Raw genomic sequence first — 24,328 nt, 5'->3', positions numbered from 1 at the left:
CTGTATTTCTTTGTTTTTATTTGACCTTTTCCTACTCATGGTGTTGTGTTGGTGAGAGCTGAAGAGAGAAGCCAGAGCATGCTCTGATTGTAGTAAATATCTTAAATGGTTCTTTTCTCATTCCCTCTCTTCAGTCACTGAACTATTTGCTCTGAGGTAGTTTATCACTTACAGGGAGGGCTTCTGAAACATACACTAGACCCCAACTCTTCCCTAGGTCTGCTGAACCGCATCATCCAGGGATTGGGGTCTGAGCATTTTTACTTTTTTAAGAAGTTTCATAGGCATTGCTCACACCATATACCTGGTTAAGAACCACTGCTCTGGGTGAAAATTGGAGTTCAGATTCTAGTTCTGTGATTCATCACATCGCTAGGTTGTTGAGTTAAGCACAGTAGAGATAGCTAATTGTACCAGCAGACAAAGTATGATACAGTTCAAATAAGGTATCTCAACTTTGCTCTCATGGTACCCTCTGCTCTGTGTTGTCTCGGCACCCCATTGCACTGTGGGGTGTTTTGGTTTTGGTTTTGGTTTTTTGCCTGTGTGCTTTTTTCCTTCCCTAGACTAAGTTTCTCGTGGGCAGGGACTGGACATTGTCTATTATTACATCCAAATTTGACTATTCTAGGTATCTCACATAAGTGGAATCATACCGTATTTGTTTTTTTGTGACTGGCTTGTTTGACTTAATGTAACGACCATTTCATAGCATGTGTCAGAATTTCCTTTCTTTTAAAGGCTGAATAACATTCCTTTGAATGTATATACCACATTTTGTTTATCCATTCATCAGTGGACATTTGGGTTGCTTCCACCTTTTTGTGGGGGGTGGTGCACATGGCGTGGCCTGCGGGATCTTAGTTCCCGACCAGAGATCGAACCCGCTTCCCCTGCATTGGGAGCTCGGAGTCTTAACCATTGGACCGCCAGGGAAGTCCCTGATTCCACCTTTTGGTGGAATTCAAAATTGTGAATAATGCTGCTCTGAACATGGGTATACAAATATCTCTTCAGGACCTTTCTTGCAGTTCTTTTGGGTGTTTTACCCAGAAGTGGAATTGCTGGATCATTTTATAGTTTTAATTGTTTTTAGGAACTGTTTTCTACAGTGGCTGCACCATTTTACATTTCCCACCAACAGTGTGCAAGGGTTCCAATTTCTTTGCACAGAACTTTTTCATTTTCATGAGGTCCAGTATGTCTCTGCTCTTTTGTTGCCTGTGCATTTGGTGTCACATCCGATAAATCATTGTCAAATCCAGTGTCGTGAAGTTTTTGCTCTGTGTGTTAGGAGTTTCATAGTTTTACCTCTTACATTCAAATCTTTGATCTGTATTGAGTAAATTTTTGTGTATAGTGTTAGGGAAAAGTCCAACCTTATTCCTTTGCATATGGATATCTAGTTTTTCCAGCTAATCTTAATATGTATATTGTATTGAATGTTTACAAGTTTGAGCACTCTATATACATTGTCTCATATAATTCTCACAGCTGCATGAAGAATATGTTAAACCATTTACACATGAGGCACTTAATTGCTCAAAGTTACTTAGCCTTATAAGTAGCAAAGCCTTTGTATCCAGTTCAGTCTAAGTTAATCACTCTACTGTATTTTGCTATATTACCTACCTCTACGATACTTAGTGAGGGTTATTCCTTTATGCAACTCTTATGTGAAAGGGGTGGGGATATAAACACTGATATTGTAAACTAAAGTTTATAAATTGAAAGTTAAGTGCTTTGGAAATAAATAGAAGTACAGGTGATTTGTTCACTAATCGTTTAGCATTTGTCTCAACATATTTTTACTATACTTTGAAGTTAGGTTAGCTCATTAATGATAACTTTTGGTTTCTAGAGCAATGTTGATCCCAGAGATGATGTATTTGGATACCCTCAACAGTTTGAAGAGAAACCAGCATTAAGTAAAACAGAAGATAGGAAAGAGTACAATATTGGTGTTCTAAGACACCTTCAAGTCATCTTTGGTCATTTAGCTGCTTCTCGACTACAGTACTATGTGCCCAGAGGATTTTGGAAACAGTTCAGGTAAACTATGGATGAATAGTAATTGGGATACTGCTTAAACCTTTATGACTATCTCATGACACTAACATTAAACTTCTAAAACCTATACTGGAAGGCACTTTTATGTTTAGTATTTAAGCAGTAGTAATAATCAAACTTTACTTCGTAGTTAGGTTTGTTTTCTCATTGTCCCCAAAGGAGGTAGAAAGTGTCATAGTAAGAGGCAGCATTCTTTTAATTTCTTCAGATGGTAATAATTTTTTATTTTGAAAGCTTCTAATATTTACATAAGTAGGGAGAAGAGTATGAACTCTTATGTATTCATCACTCAACTTCAACAGTTGTCAACTCATGGCCAATCTTATTTAATCTACACTGCCGTCTACTTTTTAGATTGTTTTGAAGCAAATACATAATTTCATCCATAAATGTGTCAGTGTGTATCTCTAACGTCTTTTTTTTAACATGACCATGATACTGTTACCATGTCTTATAAAAATTCCTTAATATCCTTGTCAATGTCTGATTTTACCCAATTACCTCATAACTTTTTAACTATAAATTTTTTGAAATCATGATCCAAGTGAAGTCCATATGCTGCAGATGTTGACATGACTCTTTAGTCTCTTCTAATCTTTTTTCACCCTTGTAGTTATTTGTTGGGGAGGGAAAAAAAGGTAGTTAGCTCTAAATTTTCCCATCTGGATTTTATTGATGGGATCCTTGTGGTGGTTTCTGTTTTCCTCAGTCCCCTGTATGTCATATAAATAGGTAGTGAGATCTAGAGGCTTGATCAAATTCAGGTGTGATTTTTCTTTTTTGGAGCAGATAGACAAGGCTTGCTTCATAGGTGATAACGATGACCTCAGTGAGAAGTACATAATGTCTGTCTGTCTCTGTCTTATAACTAAGCCATTGATCATCATTGCCTAAATGCAGCATTTCACGAGGATTACAAAATGGCAACATTCTAATTTTATCATTCTTTCATTTTTTAGCTAGAGGAGATCTATAAAGGAAAACTTCCCCATAGCAACTCTTTGGCTATTCTAATGTACAATTTTATAGGAAAGGTGTGATAAATACGTTGGGTTTTGTTGTTGTTAATTTTTAAAAAATCTTCGATTATGTCTTGATCTTGTTTCTCTGGCTTCATTTCTTTCCTTTTTTTTTTTATCATCGCCTATCATGTCGTGCACTGTGCTAAAATACTGTAGTACAACCACATATCTGTACTGTGTATGAGAATGCTATAATCCTTCATAGCATTGGGTTTTTTAAATAATACTTCTTTTTTTTTTTTTTTTTTCCTGTTTTTTGGCCGCACTGCACGCTTGTGGGATCTTAGTTCCCCAACCAGGGATTGAACCTGAGCCCTTTGCAGTGAAAGCACGGAGTCCTAACCACTGGACCACCAGGGAATTCCCTTAAATAATACTCCTTAGAATCCCTTCAGGGTATCTCCCAGACAGCTGAGAGCAGGGAAAGCAAAGGGTCACCTGACACTGCCACTCTTGTCCACCTTCCCTGCTTCAATCAGAGCAGCTCCCCTTTTGCCTACAAGGATACTACTTAGATTTCTTTTGAAACCACTGCTTTATAATACATTGACTCACCGTATAAATTCCTCTAACTAGGCCCCCTACTTAATCCATACTTATTGGCTTGCATGCACCACCCTCCTTCCCAGCTCTGCTTTTGCTCTTTTGGTCCCATCACCTCTCAACACCTCTCATTTTCCTCTCTGACTATTCCCGTTCTCATTTCTTTCTCTAGCTTGTCTCGCCTCTGCCGTAAGGCTTTTTATCATTTCTGGTCTTCCTCTTCCAGATTACTCTCAAGCTTTTTGAGCTTTTGTCTTAAAATTTGTCATTCAGTTATAGTTATTGCTTAAATTATAATGCACTTGCATTTTTGACTTCTCAACTAATTACTCCCTATGCTAGTGGAGCTCGCAGTTTGTCTAGACTAGCACTTTTGGATTATCCACACTTTAGACACATAATATACTCTATACATAATATACTCTAGATATACATGTGGGTTAGTTAACCACATTTCCCACCCCCGATTTTTTATATTGAAGAATTTCAAACCAACAGAAAAGGTAAAGTAGTATAATAATCACCTTTATGATATATACTCTTTACCCAGATTTACCAGTTGTTAACATTTTGCCATATTTGCTTATATGTATACTTGGGTTTTGGGTTTTGTTTGTTTTTTCTAAACGAGTTGATAGTTGCAAATATGACACTTTAACTCCCCTACATGCTTCAACATGTATCCTCTAAGAATAAGGACATTTTCCTATGTAATGTTTAATACAGTTATCACATGCATGAAATTTAATATTTAGTAATGCCTGATATTCAGCATTATGTATTTCCATTTCCCCAAAATATTCTTTCTAACTTTTTTTTTTTCCAATTCCAGACTGGTATCCTAGAAGGAATCACAAGAATTTGGTTGTTACCTCTTTAGTCTTCTCTAAAATAATCTCCCTAACTTGTCATGACCTTTATGGTACTTCCTTGATTTGTATGATTATTTCCCCATGATTAGATTCAGGTTAAACTTTTTGGCAAGAAAACTACATAGGTGATGTTATTATATGCTTCTCATTGCATTCAGAGGCACATGGTATCAGTTTATCTGATTATTGGTGATATTAGCTTTGATCCCTTGGTGTCTTAACAAATCTCTCCATTGTAAAATAGATTTTTTTTTTTTTTTTTTTTTTTTTCTTGCGTTATGCGGGCCTCTCACTGTTGTGGCCTCTCCCATTTGCGGAGCACAGGCTCCGGACGCGCAGGCCCAGTGGCCATGGCCCACGGGCCCAGCCGCTCCGCGGCATGCGGGATCCCCCCGAAACGGGGCACGAACCCGCGTCTCCCGCATCGGCAGGCGGACCCCCAAGCACCGCGCCACCAGGGAAGCCCGTAAAATAGCTTTTAACAAGTGATATATTTGATTTCTAACTCACTATATGCAAATTTAACAGCTGAAATAATTAGGGTGAGATTATTTGCTACATAGTAAAAGTGTTACAAAGGAATTTATTAAAAGACAGTTCCTCTTGCATACTTAAAATAAATTTGTCATATCTGTTGCTTGAATGAATTCACTTATATTCTCAATGTATATTACTCTATAAATACAAAATTAGATGTCATAGTTTCCAGCAGTGCCTAGGTTTTATTAGTATCACTTCTCATTTTGTCATTCACATAATTGATATTTTCTTTTCTCAGGATTGATTTACCTAATTTAAATCCTCCGATTATTCAAAAGAGATGAACTGTAAAACAAGTCAAACCTTTTCTCTTTTCCATCAGAAAAGTCAATTTAATTAAGAGTAAATATTATCTTTGCACTGTATCTGTAACCCAAAATTTAAGCAAAATGAAAGAAATGAAGTAGTAATTATCTGCTTAAGAGTGAGATCAGCCACCCAATTTTAACAGCGTCTTCAGTTGGATTCAAAATGCATGCTTATACTATATTACCTACAGAAACCATCCTTCCTGGAGCTATACTATCCATCCAGCCACACCAGTAGTTTCATGGTATTTCTTCCCCACTGAAGTACCACTTTTACTATGAATCTCACTTGCTTCCCCACAGCAATCGATACATAAACGGCATTTGTTTTTTTCTACTTCCTGTAGTTGAGGAATAAAATCTCAGTTTTTGTGGTGTCATTTGTGGTTGTATTGCTTTTTTCCTGAAAAATATATTGTATATATTGTTTTGGGAGTGTCGCACATTACATATTTTACTCCATTCATTTCTTAGGCTTTGGGGTGAGCCTGTTAATCTTCGTGAACAACATGATGCTTTAGAATTTTTTAATTCATTGGTGGATAGTTTAGATGAAGCTTTGAAAGCCTTAGGACACCCAGCTATGCTAAGTAAAGTTTTAGGAGGTTCCTTTGCTGATCAGAAGATTTGCCAAGGCTGCCCACATAGGTAAGTGCTAATTTCATACTTAAAGTATATGTTGTACTGTTTATTTTTACTATTAGTTATGTACAAAAGTGAAGTACGCTACCGATTACTAAATACTTGAGGCTGGATGAATTACATATTGCGCATACCTTACTACTGTGGGGGGTTTTGTTTGTTTTCTGATTTTATTACAATGAAGTTTAACAGTACAGAAAAGTCTCATGAACTTTATGGGTCTGATTGTTTTTGTCAAATAATATTTGGTTCCTTTAACTCCACCTAAGCTCTTACTATTTCATACTCTTACATGTTCTTACGTATGATCATGCCTAAGAAAATAAAATGGCATTTTGCATAGCTACAGGTATTACTTATGAATTTGCCCTTTATCTTAGAATTAAAATAGTTATAATATTGTAAATATGTTAAGTTTAGAAGATAACAGGCATGGAGCACTATTTCCTATACAAATGAAATACTGACTTTTTGAAAATAGCATTGATTACTGTCATTGTCTTTAAGGTATGTTTCCCACACAAAATCTTTATAGCAAAAGTTGACTAAACAAATTGGGTTTTGGTTTATTTTGGTTTTTGGTTTTTGGTTTTCTTAAAGGGGAAGTTGATTAAGGGCTCTTACTGAAAATAGTTAAATAACTATTAAAGTTCATTACTGATAGATACACGTTTATGCCTATTGTATGGAAGTTTTACTTTGGAACTTCTCTTGTATGTTGTCAATTAATGTTGGTTTGAAATCCCTTCTCACCAGACAATCACAGTAGGATAGTATTTTCTGCAAGTCTAAACAGCATTATATACAGTCATAGGTTGTGTGTGTATGTGCTTTATTTTTGAACACAGGGAAAATGATTGAGGGAGTGCTAATACTATATGTAAGTGCTAAACTACTCATTCTGGATAAGGCCATAAAATTGTTTGCATAGACTGGGCAACTTTTTTTTTTTAATGTCTTTATTGGAGTATAATTGCTTTACAATGGTGTGTTAGTTTCTTCTGTGTAACAAAGTAAATCAGCTATACGTATACATATATCCCCATATCCCCTCCCTCTTGCATCTCCCTCCCACCCTCCCTGTCCCACCCCCCTAGGTGGTCACAAAGCACCGAGCTGATCTCCCTGTGCTATGCGGCTGCTTCCCACTAGCTAGCTATTTTACGTTTGGTAGTGTATATATGTCCATGCCACTCTCGCGTCGTCCCAGCTTACCCTTCCCGCTCCCCGTGTCCTCAAGTCCATTCTCTAGTAGGTCTGTGTCTTCATTCCCATCTTGAGACTGGGCAACTTTTGATCCTTTTGAAAGACCTTGTGCATTAGGTGGACAATAAAATTGTCATTTTCACCTCCTGTTTTTAATTACTGATAAAAATAAAATTTTCTGGTCATCTGTTTTGGTCAGTTTTTTCTTGGTTTGTTTTAGACAGTTTTCAAAATTATTTGAAAATTAGTGATTTTCTTTGCCAAGTGAAAATGTCCAGAGAGCATGATCTTAAGTAAAATCCCTAAAGTTCAAATACCTATTCCACAACTAAATTAGTCTTGTTATATGCTGGAAGGTTACATAAAGGGTCCTGAGACAGTCTGTTTTAGGGTATTTATTTATCAAGAGCAGGGGTTAACAAACTATGGACCATAGGTCAAATCCAGCCCTGCATCTGTTTTTGTAAAGTTTTATTAGAACATACCCACTCCTTTACTTACTGTCTGACCGCTTTCACTATAACAGCAGAGTTGAGTAGTTGCCATAGGGACCTCATGGCCCCAAAAAGCCTGTAATATTTACTATCTGGCCTTTTACAGAAAAACTTTGCTGACTTCTCAGCTTCAAATGTCCTAGTTTTTAACTGGAATCATAAAATCTAAGTTCTCTTTTCTCTTCTATGGGCTGTTCCCCAGTTATAGTAACAGTTTGCTTAATACTTCATATTCCATTCATGTCACTTATAAATGCCTTTATTTGTGTACCTTTTTCCCCTAACTAAATTGAAAAGCCCTAAATATGAGGGACTGTCTTAAACATTGACTATCCCCCAGGGCTTTAAACATGGTAGGCACTCAGTGTATTTGTTGAGTGAATGAATTTAATGGTTGAGAATGAATTCCTCACATCCCATGTTCTAAATGCATTAATATGTCTCACCAGAAATCTGAAAATTCCTTTGGTAGAAAATTGCCACAAGGTGGGATTGTGGCTCCTATTCAGATTGCTTATACCGTTTTCATTTGTGTGTTCAAACTTGTGCTTTTAGTAAGGTTTCCATTACAGAAGAGGAGAAACATTTAAAAATTCAGCTCATTAATAGATCTAAACAGATGATGGCGGAAGCAGCATGGTAGACTATAAAGAGATTGAGCTGTGAAACCAGACAGACCTAGCTTGAAAACACCATTTCACCTAGTAATCTTGACCAAATTCACATTCTGAACCCCACTTCCCTCATTTCTGATGTGGAGGTGGTGATAGAGAAATATTTGTCATGAAGACAAAGCACCTGTTATATGTAGTGTGTAAACACCCTAATGTATGCCCAGCAGAGGATAAGTGACCCATAAATGGTAACTGTCATTTATTGGTAACATTTTATGACTTATGGGTTTTGTGTTACATTATAAAAATTGCAAAAGTAGTTTTCATTGAGTCCCTAACTAAATAAGATGTTTAGGAAACTAAGGAATAAATTCTCTGATCATTTCTTAAATAATATCTTTAGATACGAGTGTGAAGAATCTTTTACGACTTTGAATGTAGACATTAGAAATCACCAAAATCTTCTTGATTCTTTGGAACAATATGTCAAAGGAGATTTATTAGAAGGTGCAAATGCTTATCATTGTGAAAAATGCAATAAAAAGGTATGAATTGCCCAGTTTTGTTTAAAATAATTATGATTACATTTAATGGGTTTGGAAGAATGGTTGTTTTTGTTTGTTCTCAAAATTCACCCTCTTTATTCCCTATACTGCTTTGTTATAGTGGTAACAGAGAGGTAGTTAAGATAACTGACTTAAAGTTCTGTCAGGTAAAGATGATTGAGAGAAAGGTTTGTCAGGTAAAGACAAATGAGAGAAAATAGTGCCAGAAGGGCTAGGGAAAACAGGTAAAGATAAGAGTGAATCACTTTAGAGGTCATAGTAGCTTAGTATCAGTCTCTTGTCTGAGTTACACAGGCACTTTTCATCCATATTCAACCAACCTGCTCTTGAACTCCTCGAAGCTACAGAGCTCATAGAGGAAAACACTTGTCCTCTCATGTCCAGAGTTGCTAGCCAAGACCAAGAAGTTTGCTGAAGCCAAACTGTTAATTACTTTATTTAGCCACAAAAGGTTTCTTCTACCACCTGTGTTTTTTAAACCACTTGGATCAGATTTTTAGACTCACTTGATTGGTTTTTGCCTGTGGGCATTTAACAGTTCTTTAGGAGAGACAATTTACCCATACGTATGGTAAATAATGTGTATCATTCTGGGCTCCCAAGCCCTCTCACCTGTAAGTCACCTGTATTGTTTTGACGTTACATACCACTTAGAGAGGTATTAAAATCTAGAGGTTGGCAAGTTATCTCTTACTACTACTAATTCTCATCCTTAAGTTTCAGGGTTGGGAGGGTTGTGAGGATTAAACATGTTACTACTTGGACAGCACTTAGCATCATATAACTTGGTACCTAATTGCCCAATAAATATTAGCTGCTATTATTATATTTCTGTAGTTTGCTCACAGCAAACTTCATTAAAATAACAGTAAATATCAAACAAGTAATAATGGTTAGATAGCACTTCCAGTATAGAAATCAGACAGCGAATAATGTCTATATTACTAATTTTTGCAAGTTGTAGCAAAAGGCATCAGCTACTTCGTATTAGTTTTAGTGGACATTTTAAAAATATCAATTGACAGAAATGCTCTGATTATGTTCATTATCATGTATTTGTTTATACTTAAAATTTCAGATTAATCCTGAGAATTTAATAGTAGAGTTTTAAATTTTGTGGGTTTTTTGCAGTGGATTATAAGAGAACATCTAGTAATTTGCTCTGTTCATTTTAGGTTGATACTGTAAAGCGCTTGCTTATTAAAAAATTACCTCCTGTTCTCGCTATCCAACTAAAACGATTCGACTATGACTGGGAAAGAGAATGTGCAATCAAGTTTAATGATTACTTTGAATTTCCTCGCGAACTGGACATGGAACCTTACACAGTTGCCGGTGTTGCAAAGCTAGAAGGAGATAACGTAAACCCAGAGAGTCAGTTGATACAACAGAATGAGCAGTCTGACAGTGAGCCAGCAGGAAGCACGAAATACAGACTTGTGGGGGTGCTTGTACACAGTGGTCAGGCGAGCGGGGGACATTACTACTCTTACATCATTCAAAGGAACGGAGGAGATGGCGAGAGAAATCGCTGGTATAAATTTGATGATGGAGATGTAACTGAATGTAAAATGGATGACGATGAAGAAATGAAAAACCAGTGTTTTGGTGGAGAGTACATGGGAGAAGTATTCGATCACATGATGAAGCGCATGTCATACAGGCGCCAGAAAAGGTGGTGGAATGCTTATATACTTTTTTATGAACGATTGGACACAATAGACCAAGGTGATGAGTTGATAAGGTATATATCAGAGCTTGCTATCACCACAAGGCCCCATCAGATTATTATGCCATCGGCCATTGAGAGAAGTGTGCGGAAACAGAATGTGCAGTTCATGCATAACCGAATGCAGTACAGTATGGAATATTTTCAGTTTATGAAAAAACTGCTTACATGTAATGGTGTTTACTTAAATCCTCCTCCAGGTAAGTATCAAGAATTTAGCTTCTTAGTAATAAAGCATACCTCTTCTTTTACTTGCAGGGTTTCTTAGCAGGCATCAACATGTTTGTTTTCTTTCTTTTTGGTTGTTCTAAAGTCATGTTTCAGATGACTGTTACCTTTGAGCGGTATATATTGTCTTGCCATTTAGAGACAGAAGAACTTTTGTTTGTTACAACAGTTTGGTTTTTTTACTCAAGCATTAGTTGAAGGGTGCTTTACTGAACTACTAAGAATTATTGCATAAGTAGCCCAGGGGTTTTAACATAGTACTTGGAAAATTGTTGATAATGCAGATTTGTTTTTGAAAATGAAAATGGGGTTTGAGCACAGAAATTTGTTTGACTATTTTTTAATCTACATTTTATTTTTAGGGCAAGATCACCTGTTGCCTGAAGCAGAAGAAATCACTATGATTAGTATTCAGCTTGCCGCTAGGTTCCTCTTTACCACAGGATTTCACACCAAGAAAGTAGTCCGTGGCTCTGCCAGTGATTGGTACATTGCTTTGAATTTTCATTCCTATTATTACTGGCATTTAGTTTGGTTCTTTAATATACTGCTTTATTTTTTCCAAGCCATGATAATCTCATTTCAGATTTGGAATGCAGAATTTAAAAAATCTTGGTAGCGATAGTGAGAGAAATCATATTTAAACAATTACTGAGTGGTGGGATGAATTGGGAGATTGGGAGTGACATATATACATTAATATGTATAAAATAGATAACTAATAAGAACCTGTATAAAAAATAAATTGTAAAAAATAATTACTGAGATTAAATACCACCTTTTATTATTCAGAAGTTGGCTTCTGCTTCTGTTACCTTGTATCATATCTTTGACATCTCTGTACAAAACATTACAGGATGATACTTAAAAGTCTAAGCTATCTAATCAAAAAAGTATTAACATTTTAGCTTCCCTATATTAAATTCAGCCATAGATTAAAAAGGTAGAAACTTAAAATGAGTTTAAGTTTCTAATTGTATAAATTTAGAGGCCATTATAATACCTCAATTTAACAATATTTACTTACTATTCTAGTAGTAAGATGTTAAGGGAGTGGGGATTATTGTTTTGTCATTGAACCTAGGAAGAGTTTGGTCATGGATTTGTAGAGGACTCTAAGTTTTCGTCTATTTATTTTGTCACTCTGAGAATAGACCAAGTCATAGTATTTATCTTTTTAATATTAGTACTAGAAGCTACCATTGCTGGTTCTCTCCCTCCAGTAGTAAAAGAAGTTCTTTGATTTTTTTTTTTTTTTTTTTGGTTTGGTTCCTAGAGACCCATCCCTGTACTATAGGAAACATGTTACTGAATCGATATTTATAGATTTTTGTTTGGTTTTGTCTTAGGTATGATGCATTATGTATTCTCCTTCGTCACAGCAAGAATGTACGTTTTTGGTTTGCTCACAATGTCCTTTTTAATGTTTCAAATCGCTTCTCTGAATACCTTCTGGAGTGCCCTAGTGCAGAAGTGAGAGGTGCATTTGCAAAACTTATAGTTTTTATTGCACATTTTTCCTTGCAAGATGGGCCATGTCCTTCACCTTTTGCATCTCCAGGACCTTCTAGTCAGGTAATTTCCCAGTTAACAGAAATAAATTCTGTTTCCTGGAAGTTGAAGTCACAAATACATGTGCATCTGTTTGATATGTTTACCTAACAAACGTGCATGAGCACATAATAACCAGATAGTCCGATAACTCAATGTTTATATGAGTTCCATTAAAAGTACTTCCCATCAGTGAATAGTGACTATTGGCTCTTTAAAACATAGCGGAATTTTCTGTTAATTCAGTTACATTCAGTGGCTTAGTTATACACTTACTGTTACATAAATTGTATATAAATTTAAATGGACTTCCATTTGTTAAAGCTTAGAACAGTATGAAGCCTCTATAATGAAATCTACATTGGATCTTCATCCCTTCCTAAAAAGCAACCCTTTTTAATAATTTCTTATGTGATCAGTCCTTCCAGAAATTTCTGCCTATATTTAACATGTATATGTGCGTGTCCCTTTTTCATGCAAAGAGAATTATATCGTACCTGCACCTTGTTGCTGAGAAACAACCAATGTTTTATCCTTTACAGGCTTATGACAACTTAAGCCTGAGTGATCACTTACTAAGAGCAGTACTAAATCTACTGAGAAGAGAAGTTTCAGAGCATGGGCGCCATTTACAGCAGTATTTCAACCTGTTTGTAATGTATGCCAATTTAGGTAAGAATTTAGGTTTTCATAATTCTCTTTTAATGTATTAAGTAATGAAGTCATGTAAGTCACATGATGAAATATAACCTGGTCTAAAAAGAAAGTGTTCCATAAAACCTACTGTGAATTTTATTTGAAACTTTTTTTTTTACACTGCACTTTTCACCTTGTACTGTATCATTATTTATGCATGTGTCTTATCTCTGCACCAGACACAGGTCAAAATCTGTATCTTAATCATATTTTTATCTCCTAAAGTAGTCGTGCTAGACCTTTTTCTTTTAAATACTGATGCCTAGGCCCCATCCCAAACCAACTGAATAAGAATTCTCAGAGCTAACACAAGGAATCCACATTTTCAAAAGGTCCCAGATGGATGTGTAATACTCACCAAGTTTGGGTAAAGGACTTAGTCTGTACGTAAGTTTTTGTTGACGTAAACTAAATTAAAATCGGGGATAATATAAATATTCATTTAAATTACCTGTTATTTATGTTAAGTTCTAAACCCAAACATCCCTGTCATTCCAGGTTTTTTGTGCATGAACTTACCAATCGCCAGTTGATCCATGGCCCTTTTAACATAAGCAACATTCTACTTTGCGTTTATCGTCTTTTCCCTTACCTTCCCATACTGGAGATGCTTGCATATTTGTAGTTGAAAAGAATATTTACGCAAACAAGCATAAGGGGAATCTGTATTTCACACTTAGAAATGCCAAATCTTAGGTATTTATAAAAATCTCACTCTGTTCAACTCCCTTTTTAGGTATTCCCTGTTCAGAAAACATGCATCGTTGGTCCATAATCTAATCTAATTAAAATTTCCCTGCTAAAAGCAAATATGGGTCTATAAACTTTAATACGAAATCCTTAGGACCAGATAGATATGCTTTGTGGTTCAGACTGTTTGGTTTTAAGAAAGGTAAAATAGCCCATATGCCCTGAATTACGTAACATCCCTAGAGCAGGGTCTGAAACAGCACCTTGTAATCATACACGTGAATATTCACACTGAGAGGGGATGATTGAAGACTGTGCATAGCCTCTTGTCAGTTCAGGCCAGATTTTCACAGCAAGTTTATGAATGAACTTTGTTTATATTGATGTTAAGAGCTGTTTGAATCTAAGGATTTCAGATAAGGGATTTGTGGATGGACCTGTATTTATTATACTTCTGGAACATGGCAATAAATAAGACACCTACTTTCTAATGGAGTATAGAAGCAAATTAAAAGGTACTTGCCATGAAATACGTTTATGGCTATAATGGGGAAAATACAAAGTGCTGTGGAAGTACATCATAGGGGGAGTGTGGGGGACTTAGTGGAGAAGATGTGGGAATTGGTCGGTTGAGTTTTTCCATCCAGAGTGAACAGCAGGTGCAGAGACTTGGAATAAACTCAGCATGGCTCATTGGAGGAAATGAAAGTTATTCAGTCTGACTAGAATTGATGTAATATGGGGATAGCAGGAGTGGTGAGCAGAAATTTCTAATTGTGCTATTCTGTCAAGCCTTGTGAGAGATTCTGAACTTTATCCTGAGGGCATTGATGAGCCATTGTAGAGTTTTGAATAGACATGGCTTCTAGAAAGATCCAGGCTGCAGTGTGGAATGGATTATTGGGGAGTAAGACCAAAGATTGTTAAAGTAATTTGTAGATAGAAAATCGCTGTGGCTTATACTTAGGAACTGGCAGTGAGCGGGATACAAGTAGTCAGATTCTGGTGCTTTTTATTGGAGATAAGGACAGTAGGATTTGGTGATTGGATATTCAGGGAAGGGGAACACGGAAGAGATGTTAAGAATGATGCCCAGAATTCCAACTTGACAAACTGAGCAGGAAGTAGTGCCATGTACTGAGAGGGGAAACACAGGAGGAAGAACGTGGACAGGGAATTTGAGTCTTTGTGACACCCAAATAGAGATGTCCAGTAGAGCGGTGATCTATTTGTCTGGAAATATTTTGGAATCAGCTGAATGAAAATAGCTGGAACTTGAAGCCATTAGAGTGGGTTTGATCGTCCAGGGAAGGCATACGGTGTGAGAAGATAGCCTGATGTGGGAACTTTGAGGACCATCACTTTTGAAGACAGGAAGGAGGACTCACAAATAAGAATAAGAAGAGGTAGAAAGAAAATAAGACAGGAACCCAAGAAAGGAAATGGTTATGGTTTGAGAACTATTCCTTAGCTTTAAACCAGAAAAGGGGGCAGAAGCCAAATAGGCATGGGTTGAGGACTGGGAAGACGAGAAAGTAGAGGGAACGAGTTTAGGCTTCTTTCAAGAAGCTTGGCTGAGGAAGAAAGGCAATTCATAAAAGAATTCTTATTTCTCAGTTTTCGTCATTCACCTAATGATGAGGAACAGACTAGGCAGTTCCCGAGACTCCCCAGGCCATAGAAGGTGTTTCTCTTCCTTATGCCCAGTAGGATTGGAATGTCATAGTCACTGTTTAACCATTTCAGTACTTAAATCCAGTTATACTAACTCAGTAGATTTTTGGTTCTGATTAAATAATACTCTGAATGCTAAGTAAAAGTGATCTTCTGATCATAAAAGTTGTAGAAAAATATTTTATTATGAAGCCCTTCCGTCCCAGTTCTTTCCTCTCATATAATTCTTCCCCTCTCTTCCTGCTTCTCCCTTCTTTATTGTAGGTGTGGCAGAGAAGACACAGCTTCTGAAATTGAGTGTACCTGCTACCTTTATGCTTGTGTCTTTAGATGAAGGTCCAGGTCCTCCAATCAAGTATCAGTATGCTGAATTAGGCAAATTATACTCAGTAGTGTCACAGCTAATCCGATGCTGCAATGTCTCGTCAAGAATGCAGTCTTCAATCAACGGTAAAGTCAAATACTCCATTCTTTACATTGGTTTTAAAGTACTGCTGGCCATATATAGTACCTGATTCAAAGTAATTCCAAAGATATTTAAAAATAAAACGAGAGTCTGAATGTCCATGCTTGGAATATTTTATAATATTTTGAGTCCTGCACCTTTTTCTCATATTTAAAGGGAATCTTTCTGTCTACTTGCTACTGAGGTTGGTACCTTGTTTATGAAGTAGTTTAAGAGTTAACTTTTATATAAAGAAAACGCCAGTGTTGGCATTTCAATTTTATACTTTATCATCTTGATATATGTGATCATTATAATGCTTAATATTACTTTCTTTGTTGTACTCAGGAAACTTAATTTAAAATATTTCATAAAATAAAAAATTCATAAGCTATTTTCTGTGGTGAAAGCTGATATTATTATAGAGAAGCCGATTAGTTTTTCATTGATGACAAATCTGTATTCTAGGTAATCCTCCTCTTCCCAATCCTTTTGGTGATCCTAATTTATCACAACCTATAATGCCAATTCAGCAGAATGTGGCAGACATTTTATTTGTGAGGACAAGTTATGTGAAGAAAATCATTGAGGACTGCAGTAACTCAGAGGAAACCGTCAAATTGCTTCGTTTTTGCTGCTGGGAGAATCCTCAGTTCTCATCTACTGTCCTCAGTGAACTTCTCTGGCAGGTTAAAGGAAAATATACCTTCATATGTCTCTATAATTTGATTTGTTATTCCTTTATTTTATATTTTTATTTTTTCAAATAGTTTTTTTAATATAATTGACTTTACAATTATATTAGTTTTAGGTGTGCAACATAGTGATATGATATTTTTATACATTACACATTACAAAAGGATCACCACTGTTGCTGCTTTAAAATAAGTTCTTCACCATGTCTTACCTGTTTTTAAAGGTTGCATATTCTTATACTTATGAACTCCGGCCCTATTTGGATCTGCTTTTGCAAATCTTACTGATTGAGGACTCCTGGCAGACTCACAGGTAGATACCCTTTTTTGTTCCTTGCCCAGCTTTTAGAGTAACTGAAATTACCAATCGGCACATATTTTTTTTTTTTTACCTCTTGAATATCTAATAAATGTATCTTAAACAAAACATAAGACAAGAATGAATAAAAAGGTCCCCCCTTCCTCATTTCATTTTTTACCTTTTGCTCTCATTGCCCAAGTTGCATACTTAATATACTAACCTTTTTCTTTCAATTGTTGTTGTGTTTTTTGTTTGGGGGGATTTTTTTGTAAATGTTTCAATTTCATTAATGATGCTCTAGGGTTATTTTAGGATTAGATTACATTAGTTTTAGAATTACATGAGATAACATTTGGTTATCTAAATATAGTGCCTTAAGTAAGTACCGTCAGTTCCCATTATTCATGGTAGTTATGGTCTGAAAGTCACTGTGAACACTGAATGAGCAAATACTAAATCATTGCTCCTGGGGGAAAAACAGGGTTAGGTTCTTGCCAGTCTTTGGTTACTTTTTTTTTTTTTTTTTTTTTGCGGTGCGCGGGCTCTGGACGCGCAGGCTCAGCAGCCATGGCTCACGGGCCCAGCCGCTCCACGGCATGTGGGATCCTCCCAGACTGGGGCACGAACCCACGTCCCCTGCATCGGCAGGCGGACCCTCAACCACTGCGCCACCAGGGAAGCCCTGGTTACTTTTTTTTTTCCAACCAATCAGTACATAACCTTTTTTTAATGTGTGTTTCTGTTTAAAGACACCTTATTTAATATATATTGCTGACTTATTAACGTTGAATTCACAATAAATCGGGTCTGAACAAAGCTTATCTGACACATATTTTCTCTGCAAAGCACATCACAGCCTTATTGGGCTTAGAGAACATTAGACAGCACTTCAGCACTACACTTTTTTTTTTGTGGTACGCGGGCCTCTCACTGCTGCGGCCCCTCCCGCTGCGGAGCACAGGCTCAGCGGCCACGGCCCATGGGCCCAGCCGCTCCGCAGCATGCGGGATCCTCCCAGACCGGGGCACGAACCCGCGTCCCCCGCATCGGCAGGCGGACCCTCAACCACTGCACCACCAGGGAAGCCCAGCACTACACATTTGAGGCCCTTTCTAAACAGTGAGATCAACGCAAAGCACAAAAATGTGAAAAGCTGTCACTGAAATAGATGGGAAAAAGGATACTTGTTTACAGTATGAGCTAAAACAAGGCCGAATATCACTTTGTTCCACTTCAGATGGGAACGTGTGTTGGGCAACTCAGATGTTTTTGCTACTCTGCATGTGACTGCAATTGCAAAGAGTTGATTTTTGCCATTACAGATAAAGTTTAGCAAGTAGGCAAAACTGCAGGTATGGAATCTGTGAATAAATGAGCATGAACCATAACTAGTTTTTCTGTATACGTACGAGAGGTTTAGGAGTTAGCAATTTTTTATTTATTTCATTATTTAATTTTTAAATTTTTAATATTTATTAATTTAGGACTAAGGTTATCCAACTTAGCTGTCCCTTAAGCTTCCTTCAGAATTCCTCTTTTTACGTAAAAGCTTAATACGTTATCCTTAATCCCAAGAGCAATACAGATGATGATGAACTATGGAATTAGTTGGCAACTTTGCCAGATTTTATAACTTCCCTCCCTACATGGACAACAATAGTGTAAAGTTTATGTTGGGGAACAGTTGACAATCTATATAACAGACTGCCTCCTGTCTGTCAGTGTAATAATTAAAACAGAAACCTGGGACTTCCCTGGCAGTCCAGTGGTTCCATTACAGGGGACAAGGGTTCAGTCCTTGATCGGGGAACTAAGATCCCACATGCTGCACGGCACAGCCACACACAAAATAAATAAATAAATACATTCATACATACATACAAGTTTTATAACAACAAAATGCTTAAAGAGAAATTAAAATCTTGAGTCTTAGTGGGGATTGCAAATGCCAGAATTCATGAAATAATATTTTCGAATTATTCACCAGAATTACCATCGTAGATTTCCAACAGTTGAATTAATATTGTAAAAATAGCATTAAACCAGAAATCAATTTTCATTAAACACAAAATTTAGTAGTTCTAAAACTATAGCTGCTTATTTTGATACTACCAGTACTCTTCTCAATATGATCAAAGGATCTGAAACTTAAGAGTTGGTTGAAATGGAATCTAACTTTTCATTATTTTCTTTTGAAAATATTGTAAGCATTTATAACTTTAAGCCAATTAGCCACATCTTAGTTCTCGTTTCATTAGAGCAAGTAATAATGCTAAAGGCATGTGTGCCAGATTAAACATGGGAATTTGACTTTTGTGTAATGATAAGATTGTTGTTATGAGTCCCTGGCAACAAGCTTGAAAACAATTTTCTCATAGTGGGCTTTTTAGGTCATTTAGTAAGCAGTATTTATGGAGCATCTCCCGTGGGCCTGGCAGTGTTAAGCATTGGGGAACAAGGGAGGGAAAGGTAATATTGATAAAAACGGCATTTGAAAGCAGTTGATTCATTATCACTTGACAAAACTGAAGGTAAAAACAGAATATACACTGCAGTGTTTCAGATTAAATAGCAGGAAGCCTGTACATGGTTGATTGTGTGGTCTGAAATGATTAAACTTTGCAAAACTACAAAGTCATGATTTCCAAACAAAACAGATTTTATAAATGCATGTAATACAAAAAAACAAAACGGACTTGAATTTTGATTTGGAACGTTCTATTAAGTAAAATATAAGGTATACAAAAGGTTTTTTAGGTATTGTTTCTTTATTGAGGTAAAATTCAGTTAACATAAAATTCACTATTTTAACCATTTTAAAGCATACAATTCAGTGGCTTTTAGTACATTCACAGTGTTGTGCAACCATTACCACTGTCTTATTCCAGAACATTTTCATCACTCCAAAAGGAAAATCCAAACCCAGTTAAGCAGTCACTCCCTAGTCCTCTCATCCCCCAGCCCCTGACAACCACTAATCTGCTTTCTATCTCTATGAATTTGTCAGTGCATAGGCAAAATATCCAGGACTTGCCTGGACATCTCATATGAACGGAATCATACAATGTGTTCTTTTGTATCTGGCTTCTTTCACTTGGCATAATGTTTTCACATTCATCCATGTTAGAGTACATATCTGTACTTCATTGCTTTTTATGGCTGAATAATATTCCATTGTATGGGTACATTACATTTTGTATATTCGTTCATCTGTTGGTAGATATTTGGGTAGATATTTGGGTTGTTTCCACCTTTTGGCTGCTGTGAATAATACTGTTGTGAACATTCATGTACAAATTTTGTATTTCTTTTTAAACACCTGTTTTCAATTCTCTTGGATATATAGCTTAGAGTAGAATTGCAGGCAGGTGAATTTTTAAATATTTTTTGAAAAATTGTAAGATATTCATAACAAAATTTACCATTTTAACCATTTTTAAGTGTACAATTTGGTGGAATTAAGTACATTCACAATATTGTGTTAACCATCACCACTATCCATCTCCAGAACTTTTTCATCATCCCAAACTGAAACTCTGTACCCATTATTCTTGCTTTCTCTGATTTTTGCCTATTCTCTAAATACCTCGTATAACTGGAATCATATGATATTTGTCATTTTGGATTGGTAATAAGTTGGTACTAGGCGGCCATATGACCTTGGGTTGCAAGCCTTTTAACCTCTCTGTTTTTCTTAAGGGTTTAAGAAGAGGACTTACTGTCTAGCATTAGATTACATAACTACATCAAAGACATTTATTGAATGGCACATAGTAGGCACTCAGTAATGTTAGCTGCTATTTGATTTTAGAAGTTTTTATTTATCTGGTTCTCTTTCAGAATTCATAATGCACTTAAAGGAATCCCAGATGACCGAGATGGGCTCTTTGACACAATCCAGCGCTCTAAGAATCACTATCAAAAAAGAGCATACCAGTGTATAAAATGTATGGTAGCTCTCTTTAGCAATTGTCCTGTTGCTTACCAGATTCTGCAGGTGAGGGTCTCTCTCCCTTTCTCTCTCTCGCTCGCTTGCTCTTGCTCTCTCTCTCTCTTTCTCTCGCTCTCTCTCTCTCTCTCTCTCTATATATATATATATATATATGTGTATATATATATACACACACACATATAATTTTGTAGAAATCTGAATCAGAATTAAGGATTCTGTTTTAAAAGAAGAGAATTATGAGAATTTGGAGTTGTCGTTTAAAGTTACCTTTGAAAAGCATTCCAAAACCTTTTACATACTTAGTTTTATTTTCTTTTGAAGGGCAATGGAGATCTTAAAAGAAAGTGGACCTGGGCAGTGGAATGGCTTGGAGATGAACTTGAAAGACGACCATACACTGGCAATCCTCAATACACTTACAACAATTGGTCTCCTCCAGTGCAAAGCAATGAAACGTCAAATGGTTATTTCTTGGAGAGATCACATAGTGCTAGGATGACACTTGCAAAAGCTTGTGAACTCTGTCCAGAGGAGGTAAAAAAAGCCACCAGTGTGCAGCAGATAGAAATGGAAGAAAGCAAAGTAATTCTTCACTTTATAGGCCAGTGTTTATGTATTAATGATAATGGTAAAAAAAATTATGTTGAAGTTTGTTTATATGTGGTCTTAATGAGGGAGGCTTCTTTTAGAGAAATATTTGTGAAATTGCCTGAATCTAGTATTTCTGAGAGAACCCAAATCAGGTTCCTTTCAGTTACTTTGTTTATCTGTAGTAAAAGAAAAGTTGTTAGTGGGTCAGTTTTTTAGATTTTAGATTTTATTTCAAATAGAAAAAAAAATAAAACAAACTCGAATTTGGCTACATAATTCTTTATCTTTAAATATTTAAAATCAGGAGCCAGATGACCAAGATGCCCCAGATGAGCATGAGTCGCCTCCACCTGAAGATGCCCCATTATACCCCCATTCACCTGGATCTCAGTATCAGCAGGTATATTGGGCTTGGTTCGTGTTTTTATTCCCTAGAACCAATCTTTATGCTTTATTTAAAGGATAGCTAAGTTTTTTTTGTTTGTTTTTTTTTGCGGTACGTGGGCCTCTCACTGCTGTGGCCTCTCCCGCCACGGAGCACAGGCTCCGGACGCGCAGGCTCAGCGGCCACGGCTCATGGGCCCAGCCGCTCCGCGGCATGTGGGACCCTCCTGGACCAGGGCACGAACCACTGTGCCACCAGGGAAGCCCAAAGGATGGCTAAGTTTTTTGTTGTGACTGTAAAGTAATAGAGGGATTATCTAGACTAGCTTTGAGGGCATGATCAAAAGAGGAATGGTTAGCATGGGGTCACAACGTGGCATGTTTGAGCTTGCCCCTGTGGTGTTTTCCTGGTCAGATATGTGCCCTTCTTGTACTAGTAGATGACGTTCGTAAAACTATGATTATTCACGTCAATATAAAATGATAATCAATATTTAGTATACTGGATTAAGACGACATTTCCTGTTAGTCTAAGTGTGCAGGTGGATTTTGAAGGCACTAAGATATGGCAGTGAAGGAAGAAGTGTTTGCTTATTACTTAGCATAACCAAGACTTCAGTGACAGTAAAAATTGTTGGAAAAAAATCAGGGATTTGACAGAGTTCCATGAATTTTTCTGTGAAATCAATAACTAAATAAATTTAGATGAAGAAACGTTCTAAATGAGAGCGTCTTTCTAAACCCCAGATGTGACTAATTCAGATCTTTTGAGGCAGTGGTCCTTAAACTTGCACAAGCATGGGAATCCGCTGGTGGGCTGTTGCAGCAGACTGCTAGGCCCCACCCCAGCGTTTCTTGTTCAGTACATTTCTAACGAGTTCCCAGCTGCTGCTGCTGCTGCTACTGCTGCTGGTCTAGGAACCATGCTTTCAGAACCATTATTTAAGCATTCTGTCTTATATTTCAGGGTGGAAATAGAAGCATGCTGACTAGAAATGTTGAATATGACTGGAAAATGCATATTCAACATATTAATTTTCGTAATAGAAATTACAGAAAGTTAAAGCCTATGATCTTCTTGGCTTGACTGGTGGGAAGTACAGAAAAATGAGTTCAGGGGTTTAAAACATTAAGGACCCAAATCCACAAGGAGAAGAGTTACTTTCCTCGGCCGTGAGAAAACTCATATATTAATCATGCCTGGTTAATCCATTATTTTCAGTGTTGTTTTGTTTTCATTAACATCATCCTGTGTTCAGGGTTGTTGCTCATGCAGACCTCATATGATCATTCAATCAGATTTCTCATATGGGAGTTTCAAGGTGCTCAGAAGAGTGAGGATAGAGGTGTTCCAGCTCACAGATCCCTTTCCATGAATATTTTTTACCACAAGCAATATGGGCTATTATCCCTTATTTGTCAGACTTGAATCTAAATAATTTTTGGCACTTAAAATCACTTTGGCCAAAGAATTAAACAGACCTACACTGCTTTTATTTGGGGCTTTGGGGTTTGAATTTAGGCTACCTTTTCTCTTTCAAACCACTTTTTTTTTTTTTTTCTTTTCCATCAGCCCAAGTGTATTTACTCTTTTTAAGTCCTAGGAATAAAAGAAATGTTTACATTTCTACAAACTTCAGCCTGTGATCTTTAAAGTTGAAGTTTAATATATGAAAAGTTTTAACATGCAGATCTCTTCTCCCCTCCCAGAATAACCATGTGCATGGACAGCCGTATACAGGCCCAGCAGCACATCACATGAACAACCCTCAGAGAACTGGCCAACGAGCACAAGAAAATTATGAAGGCAGTGAAGAAGTATCCCCACCTCAGACGAAGGATCAGTGAAATGCACATGATTAACTGGTTCCATCAAGACTGTGCACCCAGGCCTTACAGTCCAACCTTTTTCTGTGTCTGGCTAATATTTAAAACTAGAAAAACTATTCCTAATCAACATGGAGTGGAAAGTTTATTCACTGTCTTACCTGCAGAAATTTGCTGTCAATATATAACCCGCCTGCAGTGGAAAGTGTATAGTGTTTTGTAATAAATGGCCTGATGCTAATGTGTAAATGGCAAAGGTGTATATAGTATATTAATGTTTGACTGTTAATTCTTAAGCAAGAAACTTTTTTCTTGATGAGACTCACAGATCTACAAAACCTACAAAAGTTATTTCCTTGTTATACCCATTGCACTCTGCAACCAGTGTTGCCTGCCTTAACGGCAGTTGGATCAACTCCTTTACAAAAACAAAAAATAAACCAACAGCAACAAACCAGAGCCCATCCATTTCAACCACACCAATAGTTTCATGTTAATTCTTTGCCACTGGAGTCAGTTTTATTATGAGCAGTGAAAGGCTGGTAACCTTTAAATTATTTGGTTGATGTGGAGAATTTGGTGATGTAACATTGTTTCTAGATCTTTTTCATTGCCTTTTTATTCTGAGGTTAGGTTAATCACTTTGAAGCTATAGTTACGCTGTAACATGTAGCATGGCTTCACACCA

The 24,328-nt window shown here is 36.7% G+C and overlaps 1 protein-coding gene across 1 annotated transcript in view; it reads left to right on the top strand.

Moving 5' to 3' along the window:
- Positions 1 to 23,734, top strand: part of USP9X (ubiquitin specific peptidase 9 X-linked) — a 92,554-nt gene extending 68,820 nt beyond the window's left edge. The window contains exons 31-44 of the mRNA XM_007457193.1: positions 1,862 to 2,052; positions 5,830 to 6,003; positions 8,715 to 8,856; positions 10,053 to 10,806; positions 11,197 to 11,320; positions 12,184 to 12,409; positions 12,928 to 13,057; positions 15,710 to 15,895; positions 16,359 to 16,579; positions 16,810 to 16,898; positions 20,727 to 20,883; positions 21,160 to 21,372; positions 21,734 to 21,829; positions 23,524 to 23,734. Of these exons, the coding sequence (XP_007457255.1) occupies positions 1,862 to 2,052; positions 5,830 to 6,003; positions 8,715 to 8,856; positions 10,053 to 10,806; positions 11,197 to 11,320; positions 12,184 to 12,409; positions 12,928 to 13,057; positions 15,710 to 15,895; positions 16,359 to 16,579; positions 16,810 to 16,898; positions 20,727 to 20,883; positions 21,160 to 21,372; positions 21,734 to 21,829; positions 23,524 to 23,661 (2,841 nt within the window). The 3' untranslated portion in view covers positions 23,662 to 23,734. The remainder of the gene's footprint in view (positions 1 to 1,861; positions 2,053 to 5,829; positions 6,004 to 8,714; positions 8,857 to 10,052; positions 10,807 to 11,196; positions 11,321 to 12,183; positions 12,410 to 12,927; positions 13,058 to 15,709; positions 15,896 to 16,358; positions 16,580 to 16,809; positions 16,899 to 20,726; positions 20,884 to 21,159; positions 21,373 to 21,733; positions 21,830 to 23,523) is intronic.
- The last annotated feature ends 594 nt before the right edge of the window (positions 23,735 to 24,328 follow it).

This window comes from Lipotes vexillifer, unplaced genomic scaffold (assembly GCF_000442215.2).
Source record: "Lipotes vexillifer unplaced genomic scaffold, Lipotes_vexillifer_v1.1 scaffold1439, whole genome shotgun sequence".
NCBI classification, from domain to species: domain Eukaryota; kingdom Metazoa; phylum Chordata; class Mammalia; order Artiodactyla; family Lipotidae; genus Lipotes; species Lipotes vexillifer.
Note: the sequence above shows the minus strand (reverse complement) of the source record. Positions and strands in the feature narration are given on the sequence as shown.